The 23,961-nt window shown below is 38.4% G+C and overlaps 1 protein-coding gene across 1 annotated transcript in view; it reads left to right on the top strand.

Annotated features, from left to right (window-relative positions):
* Positions 1-23,654, top strand: part of reck (reversion-inducing-cysteine-rich protein with kazal motifs) — an 81,158-nt gene extending 57,504 nt beyond the window's left edge. The window contains exons 15-21 of the mRNA XM_061921519.1: positions 300-422; positions 4,544-4,715; positions 5,002-5,191; positions 9,796-10,006; positions 12,469-12,542; positions 16,757-16,912; positions 21,653-23,654. Coding sequence (XP_061777503.1) covers positions 300-422; positions 4,544-4,715; positions 5,002-5,191; positions 9,796-10,006; positions 12,469-12,542; positions 16,757-16,912; positions 21,653-21,862 — 1,136 coding nt within the window. The 3' untranslated portion in view covers positions 21,863-23,654. The remainder of the gene's footprint in view (positions 1-299; positions 423-4,543; positions 4,716-5,001; positions 5,192-9,795; positions 10,007-12,468; positions 12,543-16,756; positions 16,913-21,652) is intronic.
* Positions 23,655-23,961: the final 307 nt, after the last annotated feature.

Genomic DNA, 23,961 nt, shown 5'->3' with positions numbered 1-23,961 from the left:
ACTCTACCAACCTCTGGTCCTCTTACAATATCGATTTTCACGACAATATGTGAATATAATAGTATGGGATGATTTTTTTGTCATTTTTAAAAGCTACTGTCTTCCGTAGGCTACGTGCTACTCTGCCTACACTCGCACACACACATAAGTCCCTTTGGTGCTCTCACAATTTATCAGAAATCTCAAAAATCCCTAACTTTAACAACCATATTGCTACAATAATACACTTTTAAAGTTTGTAAACAGAAGTGTTTGTAAATTAATGTAATTAATTGTAATTGTGTGTGTGTTTCCTCCAGATCACGGGACAGCTTTCAAATTGGACTGTGGCAACTGCTTCTGCTTTGCCGGTGACGTCGTCTGCTCAGACAGAGAATGTTCCGACATTGAAGGTTACGACGAAGACCGTCAACATTTTACTGGTCTGTATGCTTCAAAAATGTGCTCTGAGAGATGAGATTCCATAAATAATGTCGTGAAACCATGTGTTTTGCTGTTTTAGGACGTTATATTAAGTCTCCCAGACGTCCCAGATTTCTAAGCAAAACGTTGTTCATTGATTACAGTCTTCCTTTTTATTTATTGATTACAACAAGTATAGAAGTAGTATGTAAATATATATTGATTACAACAAGTATAGAAGTAGTATGTAAATATATATTGATTACAACAAGTATCTATGGAAGTAATATGTGGATACATATTTGTAGATTACATCAAGTTACTACAAAAGTAATATGTGGATGTATCTTTATTGATTACAACAAGTAACTAAAGAAGTAATACGTGAATATATCTTTATTGATTACATCAAGTAACTACAAAAGTAATATGCGGATAAGTATTTCTTGATTACATCAAGTAACTACAGAAGTAATATGTAAATACATATTTATTGGAGAAATCTTTATTGATTACATCAAGTAACTGCAGAAGGAATAGATTACATCAAGTAACCACAGAGGCAATATGTCGATAAATATTGATTACTTTAAGTAGCTGCAGAAGTAATAGATTACATCAAGTAACTACAGAGGCAATATGTCGATAAATATTGATTACTTTAAGTAGCTGCAGAAGTAATTTGTAAATAAATCCTTATAGATTACATCAAGTAACTACAGAGGTAATGTGTCGATAAATATCAAGTAACTAAAGAAGTAATATTTGGATAAATATTTGTTGATTATGTCAAGTAACTACATAAGTAATATGTAGCTAAATGCTGTCTTTAAATTGAAGTGAATTGATGATTTGTGTAAAGGAAACACCTAGTGGTCACAGTAGTTCACTGAATTTAGCGAGTAATGCAGTAAGTTGAATGATGCGGACACCTTTGTTACTGGAAACTTTCTAACACCGCCTTGGAGACTTTGTATGTGTAAATAATATGCAACTATAACTACTTGATACTTGTTTATATTGACAATTACTGTATGCTGTTTTAGGCTGCAATATTGCTAAATGATTATTAACACGTATGTTTGGCTTGTGCGCTGTTGTGTGCTTAGCTGATGCGTAGCTGCTCGCCTATTGCCTACCATGTTTACCTTTAGTAAATATCACTAAAACTTCAGCAGTGCCTCTTACTTCAAATGTTATATGATGTGTTCTTTAAAGGCCTACTGAAAGCCACTACTACCGACCACGCAGTCTGATAGTTTGTATATCAATGATGAAATATTAACATTGCAACACAGGCCAATACGGCCGGTTTAGTTTACTAAATTGCAATTTTAAAGTTTGCGCGGAAGTATCATGCTAAAACGTCGTGGTATGATGAGGCGTGCGTGTGACGTCACACATTGTAGAGGACATTTTGTTCCAGCACGGTTCAGAGCTATAAGTCGTCTCTTTTCATCGCATAATTCCACAGTATTATGGACATCTGTGTTGCTGAATCTTTTGCAATTCGTTCAATGAATAATGGAGACATCAAAGAAGAAAGCCGTAGGTGGGAAGCGGTGTATTGCGGCCGCCTTTAGCAACACAAACACAGCCGGTGTTTCATTGTTTACATTCCCGAAAGATGACGGTGAAGCTTTACTATGGAACAGAACGGTCAAGCGAACACGGTTGGATTGGACCACACACACAAAGTACAGTGTATTATGCAGCGATCATTTCGAAAGATTGCGTTTTGAAGAGGGTCCCTTGCGAAGGGCAGAGATGGGCATCACCACCACCTGTCGACTGGTGCTGAAGAAAGGTGCGGGGCTGACCTTCAGGTTGTACAGGTACGACCATATAATCTCCCTAAAACACTAGTAACACAATAAGCAGATAAGGAATTTTCCAGAATTATCCTAGTAAATTTGTCTAATAAAATCTGAATCGCTCCCACTGTATAGTCTTTTTTTTTTCTAGTCCTTCACTCTCACTTTCCTCATCCACAAATCTTTCATCTTCGCTCAAATTAATGGGGAAATCACCGCTTTCTCGGTCCGAATCGCTCTCGCTGCTGGTGGCCATGATTGTAAACAATGTTCAGATGTGAGGAGCTCCACAACCCGTGACGTCACGCACATATCGTCTGCTACTTCCGGTACAGGCAAGGCTTTTTTATCATCACTAAAAGTTGCAAACTTTATCGTCGATGTTCTCTAGTAAATCCTTTCAGCAAAAATATGGCAATATCGCAAAATGATCAAGTATGACACATAGAATAGACCTGCTATCTGTCAGAGGTATTTGGTGTCGAACCCCAAGATGCAGAGACAGAGGCAGGCATGGCATATGAAAACATGATTTAATTAAACCTAAACAAGAACAAACAAAAAGCACGCACGTGGGCGGAATAACAAACTAAGGGAGCTAGCACTGGAAGCTATAAAACAAAAAGGAACTTTAGCATGGAAGCTAGTGGATAACAAACAGAAAAACTGGAAACAACTAAAGGCTAACAAGAACAGCTTACCGCTACAACGACCAGGACAAAATGTAGCATGACAGGTAATAGCTGAAAAGAATCACAGACACGACAAGAGCAACATATGGCAACAAGTCTGAATGACAATACAATGATCCAGCCCTGACTGGAGGAACAAAGCATGTAAAGTAGGAGCTGGCTGATTGACATCAGGTGTGACCACATGCCAATCAGCCGCAGCTGAGTGAAAACAGGACACAGGGAGACAAACAGGAAGCTGAACCAAAATAAGAGCACTAGACAGGAACTAAGGACAGGAAATACTAAACACACAGAGGAGAAACTAAAACACAAACAAACTGTCAGTGGCAACTCTGACACTATCCCCGTTTAAGTAACAAAATCTCATTTCATTAGGCCTTTAAAGGGGAACATTATCACAATTTCAAAAGGGTTAAAAACAATAAAAATCAGTTCCCAGTGGCTTGTTGTATTTTTTGAAGTTTTTTTCAAAATTTTACCGGTCTCGGAATATCCCTAAATAAAGCTTTAAAGTTCCTTACTTTCGACTATCTGCGAAGACACTGGCCATTTCCATGTGACGTCATACAGTGCTGCCAATGTAAACAAACAATGGGAATACCACAGCAAGATTTAGTGACATTAGCTCGGATTCAAACTCGGATTTCAGCGACTTAACCGATTTAACAGATTACGCATGTATTGAAACAGATGGTTGGAGTATGAAAATATTGAAGAAGAAACTGAAGCTATTGAGTGAATAGCTATTGACGCTATTCATAGCCATAGCATGGCCGAATAGCTGCTTTAGCATCGCCGGTAAAATATGCGGACCAAACGATCAGGACTTTCGCATCTTTTGACACTGGAGCAACTTAAATCCGTCGATTGGTAAGTGTTTTTTTCGCATTAAAAGTGGGTGGAAGGAAACGTAATATAGTTGCAAATGCATCTACAGATTATCCATACATCTCTGTTCCATGTCTGCTTTAGCACCGCCGGTAAATAGCATGTTAGCATCGATTAGCGTAGCATGTTAGCATCGATTAGCTGGCAGTCAACATCAACAAAACTCACCTTTGTGATTTCGTTGAATTTATCGTTGCAAATGCATCTGCAGGTTATCCATACATCTCTGTGCCATGTCTGCCTTAGCATCGCCGGTAAAATGTGGAGACACTCCGGTACATTCAACGGGGGTCTGGCGGCAGACACTTTCGCATCTTCGGGCCAGTGGTGCAACTTGAATCCCTCATGTTAATGTTGTTACGCCCTCCGAAAACACACCGACGAGGCATGATGTCTACAAGGTTCCAAAAAATAGTCAAAAAAACGGAAAATAACAGAGCTGAGACCCGGTGTTTGTAATGTGTTGAAAATGAAAATGGTTTGTGTGTTACCTGGGCGACGTCACATTCTGACGTCATCGCCTCCAGCCCGATAAACAGAAAGGCGTTTAATTCGCCAAAATTCACCCATCTAGAGTTCGGAAATCGGTTAAAAAAATAGATGGTCTTTTTTCTGCACCATCAAGGTATATATTGACGCTTACATAGGTCTGGTGATAATGTTCCCCTTTAAGAAAAGATGTAAAATAAATATATCATTTCTAGCAGCTGCTGAAACCGCCCTGTTCTTACACCACCTTGTCAGGTCTCCCATGCAGCTGTCCAGACCACTTCATCCCCGTGTGCGCCTCCAACGGCCGCACGTACCCCAGTGCTTGCGTGGCTCGCTGCGTGGGTTTCAAGGACCATCAGTTTGTCTTTGGCCAGTGTCGCCTGACCAACCCGTGTGCCAGCAAGCCCTGCCAGAGAAACCAGAGGTGGGCACAGCTGCCGTGACCAAAATATCAAGCTCTTATTTAGATGTCTGCGGTGTTTTCCTCCCTACTTATGTTTCATGCTGGTCGGTGGTTTCCCTGTCAAGTCGGTGGGTTCTTCTACCCACCAATGTGCACTTTGACTTTCACATTCCAGCAGCTTTTTGTGCTTGACTGTCAAAGTTGACGCTGATTTCCTTCAACTGCACTGCTTTTTTTTCCCAAAGCGTACACTTGCTTTCTTGTGTTTTTTGTAAGTTGCACAAATAGAATTGCGTGTTGTTTCTAGGTGCATCCCAAAATACAGAGTGTGCCTTAGTGACTCGTCGGACTGCCCGCAGTACGAATGCGCGGGGCGACAGCTGTCCTGCGATAAGAACAGCGTGGAGCCGGTCTGCGACACCGACGGTCTCATCCATGCCAGCCTGTGCCAACTGCAGCAGGCTGGGAAAAGCCTGGCCTACATGGGACACTGTCAGGTGAGTTAAACCACCTTTGAACTCTTCGCAACATGCTCTCAGGCTGGAATGTAGGAGGTATTTCACTTTGAAAAGCACAAGACCGGTACATCCTTTTCTTTCGTAGGACTGTCCAAATTTAGCAAGATATGAACTAGAGATCCATCTTCTTCCGCTTATCAGGGGTCGGGTCACGGGGGCAGCAGCCTAAGCAGGGAAGCACAGACTTTCCTCTCCACAGCCACTTCGTCCAGCTATTCCCGGCGGATCCTGAGGCGTTCCCAGGCCAGCCGGGAGACATAGTCTTCCCAACGTGTCCTGGGTCTTCCCCGTGGCCTCCTACCGGTCGGACGTGCCCGAAACACCTCCCTAGGGAGGCGTTCGGGTGGCTACCTGACCAGATGCCCGAACCACCTCATCTTGCTCCTCTCGATGTGGAGCCAGCCATCCCTAGTTCATCCATCCATCCGTGGATGGATGAACTAGGGATGTCCTGATCTCATATTGATATCAACCCAATATCAGTAAAAAAACAAGTATGGGATGATATCGGCTTGCATGACAATGTGCGATACAATCATTGCTGCAGTGTGTTTACTTATGTGTGATATAAGCAGTCCTGCAGTGTGTTTACTTGTGTGAGATATCATGTGCGATACAAGCAGTCCTGCAGTGTGTTTACTTGTGTGGGTGTGTGTGTGTGTGTGTGTGTATATTTGTGTGTGATATTATTTGCAGTACAAGCAGTCCTGCACTGTGTTTACTTGTGTGTGATATCATGTGCGATACAAACAGTCCCGCAGCATCTTTACTTGTGTATGATATCATGTGCGATACATGCACCATGCAATGTGTTTACTTGTGTGTGATATCATGTGCAATACATGCAGTCTTGCAGTGTTTACTTGTGTGAAATATCATGTGGGATACACGCAGTTCTATAGCATGTTTACTTGTTTGTGACATCATGTGCGATACAAGCATTCCTGCAGCGTGTTTACTTGTGTGTGATATCATATCCGATACAAGCAGTCCTGCAGAAAGTTTACTTGTGTGTGAGATCACGTGCGGTACAAGCAGTCCTGCAGTGTGTTTAATTATGTGTGATGTAAGCAGTCCTGCAGTGTGTTTACTTGTGTGAGATATCATGTGCGATACAAGCAGTCCTGCAGTGTGTGTGTGTATTTGATTGTGATATTATTTGCAGTACAAGCAGACCTGCACTGTGTTTACTTGTGTTTGATATCATGTGCGATACAAGCAGTCCTGCAGTGTGTTTACTTGTGTGTGATATCATGTGCGATACAAACAGTCCCAAAGCATCTATACTTGTGTATGATATCATGTGCGATACACGCACCATGCAGTGTGTTTACTTGTGTGTGATATCATGTGCGATACACGCACCTTGCAGTGTTTTTTCTTGTGTGGCATATCATGTTCAATACAAGCATTCCTGCAGCGTGTTTACTTGTGTGTGATATCATATCCGATACAAGCAGTCCTGCAGAAAGTTTACTTGTGTGTGAGATCACGTGCGATACAAGCAGTCCTGCAGTGTGTTTACTTGTTTGTGATATCATGTGTGATACAAGCAGTCCTGCAGTGAGTTTACCAGTGTGTGATATCATGTGCGATACAAGCACATTTCAGTGTGTTTACTTGTGTGTAATGTCATGTGGAATACACGCAGTCTTGCAGTATGTTTACTTGTGTGAGATATCATGTGCGATACAAGCAGTCCTGCAGCGTGTTTACTTGTTTGTGATATCATGTGTGATACAAGCAGTCCTGCAGTGAGTTTACCAGTGTGTGATATCATGTGCGATACAAGCACATTTCAGTGTGTTTACTTGTGTGTAATGTCATGTGGAATACACGCAGTCTTGCAGTATGTTTACTTGTGTGAGATATCATGTGCGATACAAGCAGTCCTGCAGCGTGTTAACTTGTGTGTGGTATCATATCCGATACAAGCAGTCCTGCAGCATCTTTACTTGTGTATGATATCATGTGCGATACACGCACCATGCAATGTGTTTACTTGTGTGTGATATCATATGCAATACACGCAGTCTTGCAGTGTTTACTTGTGTGAAATATCATGTGGGATACACGCAGTTCTATAGCATGTTTACTTGTTTGTGACATCATGTGCGATACAAGCATTCCTGCAGCGTGTTTACTTGTGTGTGATATCATATCCGATACAAGCAGTCCTGCAGAAAGTTTACTTGTGTGTGAGATCACGTGCGATACAAGCAGTCCTGCAGTGTGTTTAATTATGTGTGATGTAAGCAGTCCTGCAGTGTGTTTACTTGTGTGAGATATCATGTGCGATACAAGCAGTCCTGCAGTGTGTGTGTGTATTTGATTGTGATATTATTTGCAGTACAAGCAGACCTGCACTGTGTTTACTTGTGTTTGATATCATGTGCGATACAAGCAGTCCTGCAGTGTGTTTACTTGTGTGTGATATCATGTGCGATACAAACAGTCCCAAAGCATCTATACTTGTGTATGATATCATGTGCGATACACGCACCATGCAGTGTGTTTACTTGTGTGTGATATCATGTGCGATATACGCACCTTGCAGTGTTTTTTCTTGTGTGGCATATCATGTTCAATACAAGCATTCCTGCAGCGTGTTTACTTGTGTGTGATATCATATCCGATACAAGCAGTCCTGCAGAAAGTTTACTTGTGTGTGAGATCACGTGCGATACAAGCAGTCCTGCAGTGTGTTTACTTGTTTGTGATATCATGTGTGATACAAGCAGTCCTGCAGTGAGTTTACCAGTGTGTGATATCATGTGCGATACAAGCACATTTCAGTGTGTTTACTTGTGTGTAATGTCATGTGGAATACACGCAGTCTTGCAGTATGTTTACTTGTGTGAGATATCATGTGCGATACAAGCAGTCCTGCAGCGTGTTTACTTGTTTGTGATATCATGTGTGATACAAGCAGTCCTGCAGTGAGTTTACCAGTGTGTGATATCATGTGCGATACAAGCACATTTCAGTGTGTTTACTTGTGTGTAATGTCATGTGGAATACACGCAGTCTTGCAGTATGTTTACTTGTGTGAGATATCATGTGCAATACAAGCAGTCCTGCAGCGTGATAACTTGTGTGTGGTATCATATCCGATACAAGCAGTCCTGCAGCAAGTTTACTTGTGTGTGATATCACGTGCGATACGAGCAGTCCTGCGGTGTGTTTACTTGTGTGTGATATCATGCGCGATACAAGCAGTCCTGCTGTGAGTTTACCTGTATATCATATCATGTGCGATACAAGCAGTCCTACAGTGAGTTTACCTGTGTGGGATATCGTGTGGTACAAACAGTCCTGCAGCGAGTTTAGTTGTGTTTGATATCACCTGCGATACAAGCAGTCCTGTAGTGTGTTTACTTTTGTCTGATATCCTGTGCAATACAAGCAGTCTTGCAGTGTGTTTACTTGTGTGAAATATCATGTGGGATACAAGCAGTTCTATAGCATGTTTACTTAGCGTGTTTACGTGTACTGGACAGCCAGTTAACATCCAAACACCCTCTAATAAGCACACAATTCATTCTATTTTAGTCATTTACAAATGGTAAACATGCTAGGCTATAGGCTACAAGGCGCTTACAGCTGCACAACAGCTAAGCACACAATAGCACACAAGCCACACATACATAATAATCATTGAACAATAAAACAGCACATTTGTAAACATAAACAAGCATCAAATGATTATAGTTGCAATTGACTTAGACATACAAATTCTCCAAGGCAGAATGAAAAGTATCCAGTAAGAAAAGGGTTTGCATTATTCAACTTGCAGTGTCATGACCTTAACTTGATGAATTTTTGTGGTCCGTAGATGTCGCAAAAAAATCGTAATGGGCTGCAAAATTAGATTAAAAAGTTTAGAATGCTAATGTTCGCAAGCTATCAGTTAGCATTTGTCAAGTACCAAGTTATAAGATTTTGAGGAGAAAGGATTTGAAATTAGATTAAACTACCGTATTTCCTTGAATTGCCGCCGGGGCGCTAATTAATTTAAAACCTCTTCTCACTCCTGCGCTTACCAAAGGCATGCAGTAAAAGTAAGCATGCGCTAATTATTTTAAAACCTCTTCTCACTCCGGCACTTACCAAAGGTATGCAGTAAAAATTTCAATGTGATGTAAGCTTGGACCTTAAATCCTACTGAAAAGCTCTCAATCTTCTTCCCTTTATGCGATTTCAAATTACCGGTATTGAAATCAGCCTCCTCCATTTTGAAAATGATGACAGGGGAAGTGTCACTCGTGACGTCACAAGTTTGACCCGGCACTAATTCAAGGCAGGCGCATACTATATGCCCTGCGGCAATTCAAGGAAATACGGTTGTTAGAATTCTAACATTAGCATGCTAAGAGTTAGCATGGTCAAGTAGCAACTGAACAGCAGGAAATTATCTATTCTGCTCTACACAAGGCTCCAATGTCGGTATTGAACTGAAAGTGAAAAAGTTGTATCGGGACATCTCTCGTATGAACGCGTGGCGATTAAAAAAAAAAAAAAACCTTGGCAGAGGTAAAACTTGGGTTTTGTCCAGTTAGTATTTCTGAGCTTGTTGTTTTTAGGAGGCCTGCAGGAGGCGGCAGCTAGTGTGCGGCCACAATGGCGAGACCTACAACACGCTGTGCGACGCCTACTCTGACCGCGTGGCCGTCGACTACGAGGGCCACTGCCAGGCTGCGGGGGCCGTCTCTGAGATGGTGACCGACTCTGCTTGCAGTCTCGTTTCTTGTCCACGTCCCTCACCTGCTGGCTGCCTGCCCGTCACGCCGCCAGGTAAGTCATACAACACCCAGATCGCCAAAGCACACAGCAGCTGTTCACAAATGCAAATATGTGCTATTATATATTTGTGCCACATATATATGTGATATATTTGTCCTATAAATACGTGCCATGCTGCTAGAAAACTTGTATACAGTAAGTACCATATTTTCCGGACTACAGAGCACCCCTATAAATAAGCCACACCCACTAAATTTTAGAAATAAACAATATTTACCCATATATAAGCCTCACCGGACTATAAGCCACGGATAAATATGTTGTGAAATGAGTTATTTACACGGAAATATTCTGTAAATGTTTATTTACACACCTTAATCACTGCCTTGTCTGTAACATGGCAGTAAAACAGCTGTTCAGACAAAACGGAAGTCATCAAACTTTTTGACTTGGGGGCCGCATTGGATTAAAACAATTTGGCCGGGGGTCGGGCTGTGTATATATACATATATATATATATATATATATATATATATATATATATATATATATATATATATATATATATATATATATATATATATATATATATATATATATATATATACATACATACATATATAGTTCCTGCAGTCCTGGGTTCAAATCCAGGCTCGGGATCTTTCTGTGTGGAGTTTGCATGTTCTCCCCGTGAATGTGTGGGTTCCCTCCGGGTACTCCGGCTTCCTCCCACCTCCAAAAACATGCACCTGGGGATAGGTTGATTGGAAACGCTAAATTGGCCCTAGTGTGTGAATGTGAGTGTGAATGTTGTCTGTCTATCTGTGTTGGCCCTGCGATGAGGTGGCGACTTGTCCAGGGTGTACCCCGCCTTCCGCCCGATTGTAGCTGAGATAGGCGCCAGCGCCCCCCGCGACCCCTAAAAAAGGGAGAATAAGCGGTAGAAAATAGATGGCTGGATGGATATATATATACATACATACATACATACATACATACATACATATATATATATATATGTGTATATATTTTTTGTATGTATGTATGTATATATATGTGTATGTATACATATATACTGTATATATCTCTGTATGTATGTATGTATATATATATATATTTAAATATATATATATATATATATATATATCTGTGCATATATATGTATGTATATATATGTGTGTATATATATATATATATATATGGAAATACATGTGTGTGTATATATAATTGTATATATATATATATATATATATATATATATATATATGTATAAATGTGTGTGTATATATATATATATATATATTCCTCACGCACTAATTGACTGAAAAAAAACTATAATGATCTCACATTATCAATGGGAAAAAGGCATTTTTAGACAATATAATTCGCGTGTGTGGCTAGGAGACACCGAGAGTAACAAGCGGTAGAGAATGAATTAGAAAGGACAGATTTTTAAAAAATAATAATAATTATTTGCTGGTATTTATTTCTTTTTTTTAACTTGAAACTTTCTGCGAGTCATAGTTTGGGGACCCCTGAGCTAAGCAGACTCAATAACTCCACGGTGACGTTTTGGTGAAACTGTGAAAAACTGAATCAATACAAAAAGAATGCCACTCTAAGTTAATACTGACAAACACATTTGTAGATGTGTTCGCATATTAGCTCATGCTAACGACACCAGTTTTTTTATATTACGATAGCACGTACATATATGCATGAAAACACTCCTACAGAAATCACACATGGTATGGTTTGGTAAGTGGGAATTGTTTTAGTTATATTGTAAAACTTACAAACGTTGCTTGGAGTGATGAATGAAGAATCCATCCATCCATTTTCTATCGCTTGTCCCTCACGGGGTCGCGGGGGGCGCTGGCGCCTATCTCAGCTACAATCGGGCGGAAGGCGGGGTACACCCTGGACAAGTCGCCACCTCATCGCAGGGCCAACACAGATAGACGGACAACATTCACACTCACATTCACACACTAGGGCCAATTTAGTGTTGCCAATCAACCTATCCCCAGGTGCATGTCTTTGGAAGTGGGAGGAAGCCGGAGTACCCGGAGGGAACCCACGCATTCACGGGGAGAACATGCAAACTCCACACAGAAAGATCCCGAGCCTGGATCTGAACCCAGGACTACAGGAACTTCGTATTGTGAGGCAGACGCACTAACCCCTCTGCCACCGTGAAGCCCGAATGAAGAATCCATACGAGTAAAAACGCTACGGACGGCTAGAAGACAGAAAGGCACTTGTACTTCCGGTTGAAAGCACCAAATGGAAGGACACTGCAGCATCTGCAGTGCGCGAATAACACACTTTTTCAGCGGTTTATAGTCCCTAATTTAGGGTGTATTTTGTTTTGCTGGTTTGTAATCAGATCGTAAGAACCTCAAAGTGAAAAACGGAAGAAAAAGGAGCAAGAGACAAACAGAAGTATAGAGTGTTTATGCCATGAGCCGGCCCTGGACACAAACATTTGTTTACATGTGGGTGTTCCCCAGGTGCCTGCTGTCCGGTCTGTGCCAGCGTGCTGACAATCCTCTGGAACAAAGAACTGATCAACACTTTCTCAAAGGTTTGCTTCCACATTTTTGTAATAATAATCATTGAACAATTTTTGCTTTAAGGCAGAAGTGAGGCAGTTTGACACAGAACCTACACAAGTCTTGGCCTTAGAAAACACGTTGAGTAGATCTGAAGTCTTTTTCTATATCGTAGTTAGATTACAACATTTTACCCGGATATCCAGGAATTTTCCCGCATTTAATTGAATGGGCAATGTACACACTTCTACTTACAGTATGCCACATATCTCTTGTGAATCAAGCTAGAATGCTAGCTTTTTTAGCAATTTTTTTATTTTTGTTAGCGAAATTCGCAGCCTTACAACTTATAAGGGAAGCCGAAATTTCGGAATTTTACCTGGAACACCCCTCTAGGACCGATTTCCTACTCAGAGAGTCGGGGCATTGGCTTCAAATATGGCTGCTCTGAATATAAACAATGATAAAAGTTTTTACAATATCTCTTATTATCACTTTTAATTTGTTTTTGTTGCACTAATTTACACTTTTTAAGCAAATTTTACAACCATACACTTTAGAATCATATAACTTGGTACGTGTTACATGCTAACTTTTTTTGGATAATTTTGTTACTGTCTGCCCAAAGTCATATTACTTGTTACTTGACATAAGTCACAGTTGTACTAACAGAGCGTGCTAACTTTTTGTAGCAAATTTTACAATTTTTCAGCTAATTTTGCAGCCATACACTTTAGAATCATATAATTTTGTATGTATCACATGCTAACTTTTTTTTGGTAATTTTGTTACTTTCTGCCCCAAAGTCATATAACTTGGTACTTGACATAAGTTACAGTTATACTAGCAGAGAGTGCTGAATTTTTTTTAGCTAATGTTACACTTTTTCAGCTAATTTTGCAGCCATACACTTTAGAATCATATAACTTGGTATGTGTCACATGCTAACTTTTTTTTGATAATTTTGTTACTGTCTGTCCCAAAGTCATATAACTTGGTACTTGACATAAGTTACAGTTATACTAGCAGAGAGTGCTAACTTTTTTTATAGCTAATTTTACACTTTTTCAGCTAATTTTGCAGCCATACACTTTAAATTCATATAACTTGGTATGTATCACATGGTAACATTTTTTTGATAATTTTGTTACTCTCTGTCCTAAAGTCATATAACTTGGTACTTGACATAAGTTACAGTTATACTAACAGAGCGTGCTAACTTTTTTTTTAGCTAATTTTACACTTTTTCAGCTAATTTTGCAGCCATACACTTTAGAATCATATAACTTGGTATGTATCACAAGGTAACTTTTTTTTGATAATTTTGTTACTGTCTGCCCCAAAGTCATATAACTTGGTACTTGACATAAGCTACAGTTATACAGCAGAGAGTGCAAACTTTTTTTTATAGCTAATTTTACACTTTTTCAGCTAATTTTGCAGCCACACACCTTGAAATCATACAACTTGGTATGTGTCACATGCTAACTTTTTGGGGATAATTTTGTTACTGTCTGCCCAAAGTCATATAACTTGGTACTTGACATAAGTTACAGTTATACTCACAGAGCGTGCTAACTTTTTGTAGCTAATTTTACACTTTTTCAGCATATTTTGCAGCCATACACTTTAGAATCATAGAATTTGGTATGTGTCACATGCTAACTTTTTTTGGATAATTTTGTTACTGTCTGCCCAAAGTCATATAACCTGGTACTTGACATATGTTACAGTTATACTAACAGTGTATCAACATTTTAAGCTAATTTTACATTTTTTCAGCTAAATTTGCAGCCATACACTTTAGAATTATATAACTTGGTATGTGTCACATGATAACTTTTTTTGCTAATTTTATTACTGTCTGCCCAAGTCATATAACTTCGTACTCGACATAAGTTACAGTTACATTAACAGACAGTGCTAACTTTTTTTCAGCTAATTTTACACTTTTTCAGCTAATTTTGTAGCCGTACACCTTGAAATCATACAACTTGGTACGTGTCACATGCTAACTTTTTTTGAAATGTTGTTACTGTCTACTCCTAAGTCATATAACTTGGTACTTAACATATGTTTCAGTCATACTAACAGAGTGTGCTAACTTTTTTAGCTAATATTGCACTTTTTCAGCTAATTTTGCAGCCACACACTTTAGAATCATTTAACTTGGTATGTGTCACATGATAAATTTTTTTGCTAATTTTATTACTGTCTGCCCAAAAGTCATATAACTTGGTACTCGACATAAGTTACAGTTTCACTAACAGACAGTGCTAACTTTTTTTCAGCTAATTTTACACTTTTTCAGCTAATTTTGCAGCCATACACTTTAGAATCACATAACTTGGTATGTATCACATGCTAACTTTTTTTGGATGATTTTGTTACTGTCTGCCCCAAAGTCATATAACTTGGTACTTGACATAAGTTACAGTTATACTAACAGAGCGTGCTAACTTTTTTTTAGCTAATTTTACACTTTTTCAGCTAATTTTGCAGCCATACACTTTAGAATCATATAACTTGGTATGTATCACATGGTAACTTTTTTTGGGATAATTTTGTTACTGTCTGCTCCAAAGTCATATAACTTGGTACTTGACATAAGATACAGTTATACTAACAGAGTGTGCTAACTTTTTTAGCTAATATCGCACTTTTTCAGCTAATTTTGCAGCAACACACTTTAGAATCATATAACTTGGTATGTGTCACATAGTCTTATAACTTGTTACTTTACTTATGTTATACTAACAGAGCGTGCTAACTTTTATTTCTTTAGCTAATTTTACACTTTTTCTGCTAATTTTGCACCAGCACACCATAGAATCATATGTCTTGGTACAACAAATGCTAACTTTTTAGGCAAAATTTTTGTAACCGTTCACCCAAGTCATATAACTTCACATATGCTAACTGTTAGCATGCTAACTTTTTTCCCCGATTTTTCAGCCATACACCATAGAACTATATAACTTGCTACATGACACATGCTAACTGTTAACATGCGCAGTGTAGCAATATAGCGGTTCTAAAAGGACAGTACAGTACAGTCACGTGTTTTTATTGGCGAGTCTTTGTTCCAACATCTATATACGTCAGGGGTGTCCAAACTTTTTCCACAGAGGGCCACACACGGAAAAATTTAAGCATGCGGGGGCCATTTGGATATTTTTCATTTTCAAACCATAACAAAAAATATGGATTTTTATTTTTTTATCCTTAGGGCTCCTGGAGAGCATAGAGGGTCTCAGTCACTAAAATGTTAAAAATAAGTCAAATTATTATTTATTTATTTATTTAATGCTTACAGTAAATCTCTATATCAACTTGAGGTTGATATAAAGTAAAACAAATAAGGTTTTATGCCTTTTCTGTCAAAGACAACTTTGTTTTTTATAGTAAAACTGAAATATGGAGTATTTAGATGGATAGATAGATAGTAATTTATTGATTCCTTCAGGAGAGTTCATTTCTTTAGCAATTAAAGCCCTCAAAGCTCAATAATGCAGGACACCATTGATTTTAATTATTTAATATTTTTGAGTAATCACAGTGAAAAGTTAAATAAAATCCTACTAAATATATTTGAGATCCGAAATGTTCCCCACTCATAAAGTGATGCATTTGTATTAGGTTTTTTTTACTTTTAATACTTAAATTTCAATATCAACTTCCGATATATCTGTCGATTTTAAGTTTGAACTATTATTTTGTTTGTTTTATGCTCTTTTGTCCACACTTTGATGTTTTTATATGGCAACCACACAACACATGCAATATTTTTTCCACACAAAATATTTTAAAGTGATAATTTTTAAGTAATAATTCATTATAACATAGATTTTTTTTGTCCTTTTTTTTTTTTTTGAGCAATGGAAAAAAAAGAAAATAAAGACAAAAGGAAAAAAAACTGCCTGCATGGCAGCTTTGTGTCAACATTGCCACTTTTTTCTCATTAGATTTCACCTCATTTCACTTTTTTTTAAATGTTTTTTTTTTTTTTTTGCAATACAATCGATTTTGCAATTTTTGCAGAATGTCTGGCGGGCTGGTAAACGATTAGCTGCGGGCCGCACTTTTTGATACCCCTGGTATATGTGCTCTACATTTGTGGAAGCTTGTGAAGTATTTGTCTTGCATAATAGTGCAGTACTTTGAAAGGTGAATCATTGTGAGACAACACTTCATGCGTGCACCCATCTCGTTTGTGTAAAATTATTTTGTTGTACTTAATTCACAGCTGAATAAAAACCAGCCAGTGACAGTCCACGACGTTCTTCAAGTCATGCGGCTGCACGTGTCCGTGCCACAGTGTGACGTCTTTGGCTACCTCAGTATGGACCACACGCTGGTGGTCCTCGTCGCGCCTGTGGATCATCAGCCAACACCTCTGCAGGTATTTTCTTTATTGTGGGGGAAAAAGCAGCAATTTACTGAAAGTCCCAATTTGAGCAGAAAAAGGTTCCGATTCAAGACGGTAAAAAGTGCTCAGACGTTCAAGTTACTAAAAAAAAGTGGTGGGATTAAATGGGCTTTGCTTCTTCCTACTCCTTTTCGGAAATGTTGAAAAGAGAAATCTAAATATGTAAATTTAAGTTATGTTTCACATTGAAACTGTGTAAATGTTTAGAACAGGGGTCACCAACCTTTTTGAAACCAAGAGCTACTTCTTGGGTACTGATTAATGCGAAGGGCTACCAGTTTGATACACACTTAAATAAATCGCCAGAAATAGTCAATTTGCTCAATTTACCTTTAATAAATAAATCTATATATATATATATATAAAAAAAATGGGTATTTCTGTCCGTCATTCCGTCCTTTTACGGAAGGTTTTTTGTAGAGAATAAATGATGAAAAAAACACTTATTGAACGGTTTAAAAAAGGAGAAAACAGGAAAAAAATGAAAATTTAATTTTGAAACATAGTTTATCTTCAATTTCGACTCTTTAAAATTTAAAATTTGACCGAAGAAAAGAAGAAAAAAAATAGCTAATTCGAATCTTTTTGAAAAAAAATCAAAAAATAATTTATGGAACATCATTAGTAATTTTTCCTCATTAAAATTAATTTTATAATTCTAATGACATGTTTTAAATAGGTTAAAATCCAATCTGCATTTTGTTAGACTATATAACAAATTGGACCAAGCTATATTTCTAACAAAAACAAATAATTTTTTCTTCTAGATCTTCCAGAACAAAATTTTTTAAAAGAAATTCAAAAGACTTTTAAATAAGATTTAAATTTTAATTTGACATTTGGCACAAGGGACTGTTCAACATCTTGTCCTGTGTTTTTTTATTGAACTGAACTGAATTATATTTATATAGCGCTTTTCTCAAGTGACTCAAAGCGCTTTACATAGTGAAACCCAATATCTAAGTTACAATTAAACCAGTGTGGGTGGCACTGGGAGCAGGTGGGTAAAGTGTCTTGCCCAAGGACACAACGGCAGTGACTAGGATGGCGGAAGCGGGAATCGAACCTGCAACCCTCAAGTTGCTGGCACGGCCACTCTACCAACCGAGCTATGCTGCTGATTCTAAAAATGTTCTAGATTTGCCAGAATCATTTTTGGGAATTTTAATCATAATAAGTTTGAAGAAATATTTCACATTGTTTGTCAAAAAAACAGAAGCTAAAATGAATAATTAAATTAAAATGTATTTATTATTTTTAACAATAAAAAAATTACTTGAACATTGATTTAAATTGTCAAGAAAGAAGAGGAAGCAATTTAAAAGGTAAAAAAATATGTGTTTAAAAATCCTGAAATCATTTTTAAGGTTGCATTTTTTCTCTAAAATTGTCTTTCTGAAAGTTAGAAGAAGCAAAGTAAAAAAATAAATGAATTTATTTAAACAAGTGAAGACCAAGTCTTTCAAATATTTTCTTGGATTTTCAAATTCTATTTGAGTTTTGTCTCTCTTAGGATTAAAAATGTCGAGCAAAGCGAGACCAGCTTGCTAGTAAATAAATTAAATTTAAAAAACAGAGGCAGCTCACTGGTAAGTGCTGCTATTTGAGCTATTTTTAGAACAGGCCAGCGGGCGACTCATCTGGTCCTTACGGGCGACCTGGTGCCCGCGGGCACCGCGTTGGTGACCCCTGTTCTAGAATAAACTTCAACCCGATAACCGATGTTTCAGGGCCCTCACGAGGAAACCTTACAATGTATTAAATCCATAAATTGTTATAACATTGATGATACTTTGATCACATATTTGTGCCACTTTGTAGGAGAGTACCGTATTTTGAAAGGCAAAGGTGGATGCTCCTCTTAGATGCACCTAAAAAACTGTTAGTATAAAGTAGAGGTGCGTAATTGATAATGTTGCATTACACTGTTTGTATAAAGTAAGGGGTTTACTTTAGGACATAGTTACACTGTTTGTTTAAAGTGAGGTGCGTACTAGATGACACAGCGTTACAGGTGATATAAAGTGAGGCACACACTTGATGACTTGTGTTACATTGTGAGGTACATATTTGATGAAGCAGCGAAGCGTTACGCTGTTAGTATAAAGTGAGGTGTGTACTTGATGACGTAGCGGTACACTGTTCGTATAAAGTAAGGTGCGTACTTGATGACGTAGTTACACTGCCAGTATAAAGTGAGGTGGATACTTGATGACGTAGCGTTACAAAGTGAGGTACGTACACTGTTGGTATAAAGCGAGGTGCATACACTGTTTGTATAAAGTGAGGTGCGTACTTGATGACGTAGTTACACTGCTAGTATAAAGTGAGGTGCGTACTTGATGATGTAGTTACACTGCCAGTATAGAGTGAGGTGCATACTTGATGACGTAGTTACACTGCTAGTATAAAGTAAGGTGCATACTTGATGACATAGCGTTAAAAAGTGAGGTACGTACACTGTTGGTATAAAGTGATGTGCGTACAATGTTCAGATAAAGTGAGGTGTGTACACTGTATAAAGTGAGGTGTGTACACTGTTCAAATAAAGTGAGGTGCGTACACTGTTGGTATAAAGTGAGGTGTGTACACTGTTACTATAAAGTGGGGTGCGCACTTGACGTAGTGTTACACTGTGAGTATTAAGTGAGGTGTGTAGACTGTTGGTATAAAAGGAGGTGCGTACACTGTTCGTATAAAGTAAAGTGCATACTTGATGACGTTACACTGTTAGAACAAAGTAAGGTGCGTACTTGATGATGCAGCGTTACACAGTTGGTATAAAGTGAAGTGTGTAGTCTGTTGGTATAAAGTGAGGTGTGTAGACTGTTGTATAACAGAAGGTGCGTTGAATGTTGGTATAAAGTGAGGTGCGTAGACTGTTGTATAAAGTAAGGTGCGTTGACTGTTGGTAGGAAGTGAGGTGCGTAGACTGTTGGTATATAGTGAGGTGCGTAGACTGTTGGTAGGAAGTGAGGTGCGTAGACTGTTGGTATATAGTGAGGTGTGTACCTGATGGCGTTGCACTCCCTAGCATAAAGTAAAGTGTGTACTTGAGGACGTAGCCTTACACTGTTGGTTTAAGGTGTGGTGCTTAGTCTGTTGGTATAAAGTGAGGTGCGTATACTGTTGGTATAAAGTGAGGTGTGTATACTGTTGGTATAAAGTGAGGTTGTGTAGACTGTTGGTATGAAGTAAGGTGCGTATACTGTTAGTATAAAGTGAGGTATAAAGTGAGGTTGTGTAGACTGTTGGTATGAAGTGAGGTGCGCAGACTGTTGGTAGGAAGTGAGGTGCGTAGACTGTTGGTATATAGTGCGGTGCGTGGACTGTTGGTATAAAGTGAGGTATAAAGTGAGGTGCGTAGACTGTTGGTAGGAAGTGCGGTGCGTAGACTGTTGGTATAAAGTGAGGTGCGTAGACTGTTGGTATAAAGTGAGGTGTGTATACTGTTGGTATAATGTGAGGTTGTGTAGACTGTTGGTATGAAGTGAGGTGCGTAAACTGTTGGTATAAAGTGAGGTGCATAGACTGTTGGTATAATGTGAGGTGTGTATACTGTTGGTATGAAGTGAGGTATAATGTGAGGTTGTGTAGACTGTTGGTATGAATTGAGGTGCGTAAACTGTCGGTATAAAGTGAGGTATAAAGTGAGGTGCGTAGACTGTTGGTATAAAGTGAGGTGTGTATACTGTTGGTATAAAGTGAGGTATAATGTGAGGTTGTGTAGACTGTTGGTATGAAGTGAGGTGCGTAAACTGTTGGTTTAAAGTGAGGTATAAAGTGAGGTGCGTAGACTGTTGGTATGAAGTGAGGTGCGTGGACTGTTGGTATAAAGTGAGGTGCGTAGACTGTTGGTATGAAGTGAGGTGCGTAGACTGTTGGTATATAGTGCGGTGCGTAGACTGTTGGTATGTAGTGTGGTGCGTAGACTGTTGGTATAAAGTGAGGTATAAAGCGAGGTGCGTAGACTGTTGGTATGAAGTGAGGTGCGTAGACTCTTGGTATAAAGTGAGGTACTTAGGCTGTTGGGATGTAGTGAGGTGCGTGGACTGTTGGTATAAAGTGAGGTATAAAGTGAGGTGTGTAGACTGTTGGTATGAAGTGAGGTGCATGGAATGTTGGTATAAAGTGAGGTGCGTAGACTGTTGGTATGAAGTGAGGTGCGTAGACTGTTGGTATATAGTGCGGTGCGTAGACTGTTGGTATAAAGTGAGGTATAAAACGAGGTGCGTAGACTGTTGGTATGAAGTGAGGTGCGTAGACTCTTGGTATAAAGTGAGGTGCGTAGGCTGTTGGTATGAAGTGAGGAGCGTAGACTGTTGGTATAAAGTGAGGTGCGTAGACTGTTGGTATGAAGTGAGGTGCGCAGGCTGTTGGTATAAAGTAAGATATAAAGTGAGGTGTGTATACTGTTGGTATAAAGTGAGATATAAAGTGAGGTGCGTAGACTGTTGGTATAAAGTGAGGTGTGTAGACTGTTGGTATAAAGTGAGGTGTGTATACTGTTGGTATAAAGTGAGATATAAAGTGAGGTGTGTATACTGTTGGTATAAAGTGAGATATAAAGTGAGGTGCGTAGACTGTTGGTATAAAGTGAGGTGTGTATACTGTTGGTATGAAGTGAGGTGCGTAGACTGTTGGTATTAAGAAGAGGAATGAGGAGTCAGGTTGAGAAGAAGTGTGAAGTTAAAAGTCTTCCTTGTGGTGCAGATGGAGGCCTGCAAGATGGAGGCGGAGAAGATCGATTCTCTGATTAATTATTCCAGTCCCACGCTCATCTCCCACGTTCCTCTGTCTGCTCTCCTGGCCTCCGAGACCAGAACGTCCTCGGTCCACTCGGGCAGCAGCCGGGTGTCCCCTCTCAGCGTGGCCCTGTGGGCCCTCCTGGTCTCAGGACTCTGCGGCCACCGGCATCTGTAAATACCCACAATGCACCTTTCATTCTACACTTCCTTTCTTCTGCCTCGGAAAGAAAGTCATCTTTGACAATCCACTCACTCGCGTGCCAAACAATCAAGATGGTGAAAAAGCTTTGTATCGACAGTATTATTGTTATTGTAGTATTAGTAGTATTTGTGTAGATGTTACTTCATGTTATCAGTGTTACATCCCAGCAACAAGCTCTTCAACTCATGCTAGTACTTGTTAGTCTTTATCTCAGGCCTCATGTACTTGTATACACTTTAAATACTACACACAGCCCCCTCGGGCATTGAGTACACGCTTTCTTCTACACTTATACAGTACCAAAAAAAAACAAGTATTTGTTCTGTGCTGATTTAGTACTTTTACCCTTACAAAGATATAGCATACTTAGTTTTACTCTAGTTTTACTTCAACAAACAAGGTTATAAATGAAGTACTATCAGAATAATTGAATTAACTATTTGCTTGCAATACAAAAAGTACTTGTGGAGGAAGTATTGAGTTACAGATGTTTATTGTAGTACTTGTTGAGGCTGTAGTCGTCTATTGTAATTTGTAGTAGTCAATTGTGGTTTTGTAGTATCTGTAATTGTATATTGTAGTTTGTTCAGGTTGTAGTAGTCCTTGCAGTGTTTTGTTGGAGTGTATTGTAATTGTAGACTACAACCGCCGGAAACTACAAAACACTACTACAAGTTGTGGTAGTGTTTTGTAGTTACTTGTAGTTGTAGTCTACAAATACAATACGGTACATTACTACCACTAAAATACATTAGTACAACAGGAAGGAAACTAGAAAACACTACTACAAGTTGTGGTAGTGTCTTGTAGTTACTTGTAGTTGTAGTCTACAAATACAATACATTACTACAACTACAATTCACTAGTACAACAAGAAGGAAACTAGAAAACACTACTGCAAGTTGTGGTAGTGTTTTGTAGTTACTTGTAGTTGTAGTCTACAAATACAGTACATTACTACAACTACAATACACTAGTAAAACAAAAAGGAAACTAGAAAACACTACTACAAGTTGTGGTAGTGTTTTGTAGTTACTTGTAGTTGTAGTCTACAAATACAATACAGTACATTACTACAACTACAATACACTAGTACAACAAGAATGAAACTAGAAAACACTACTACAAGTTGTGGTAATGTTTGTAGTTTCTTGTAGTTGTAGTCAACAAATACAATACAGTATGTTACTACAACTACAATCCACTAGTACAACAAGAAGGAAACTAGAAAACACTACTACAAGTTGTGGTAGTGTTTTGTAGTTACTTGTAGTTGTAGTCTACAAATACAATACTATACTACAACTACAATACACTAGTACAACAAGAAGGAAACTAGAAAACACTACTACAAGTTGTGGTAGTGTTTGTAGTTACTTGTAGTTGTAGTCTACAAATACAATACATTACTACAACTACAATACACTAGTACAACAAGAAGGAAACTACAAAATACTACAAGTTTTGGTAGTGTCTGTAGTTTTTTGTAGTTGTAGTCTACAAATACAATATAGTACATTACTACAACTACAATACCCTAGTACAACAAGAAGGAAACTAGAAAATACTACAAGTTGTGGTAGTGTTTGTAGTTTATTGTAGTTGTAGTCTACAAATACAATACAGTACATTACTACAACTACAATACACTAGTACAACAAGAAGGAAACTAGAAAACACTACTACAAGTTGTGGTAGTGTTTTGTAGTTACTTGTAGTTGTAGTCTACAAATACAATACAGTACGTTACTACAACTACAATACACTAGTACAACAAGAAGGAAACTAGAAAACACTACTACAAGTTGTGGTAGTGTTTTATAGTTATTTGTAGTTGTAGTCTACAAATACAATACAGTACATTACTACAACTACAATACACTAGTACAACAAGAAGGAAACTAGAAAATACTACAAGTTGTGGTAGTGTTTGTAGTTTCTTGTAGTTGTAGTCTACAAATACAATACAGTAAGTTACTACAACTACAATACACTAGTACAACAAGAAGGAAACTAGAAAATACTACAAGTTGTGGTAATGTTTGTAGTTTCTTGTAGTTGTAGTCTACAAA

Source organism: Nerophis ophidion, linkage group LG15 (genome assembly GCF_033978795.1).
Source record: "Nerophis ophidion isolate RoL-2023_Sa linkage group LG15, RoL_Noph_v1.0, whole genome shotgun sequence".
In the NCBI taxonomy this organism is placed as follows: Eukaryota; Metazoa; Chordata; class Actinopteri; order Syngnathiformes; family Syngnathidae; genus Nerophis; species Nerophis ophidion.
Note: the sequence above shows the minus strand (reverse complement) of the source record. Positions and strands in the feature narration are given on the sequence as shown.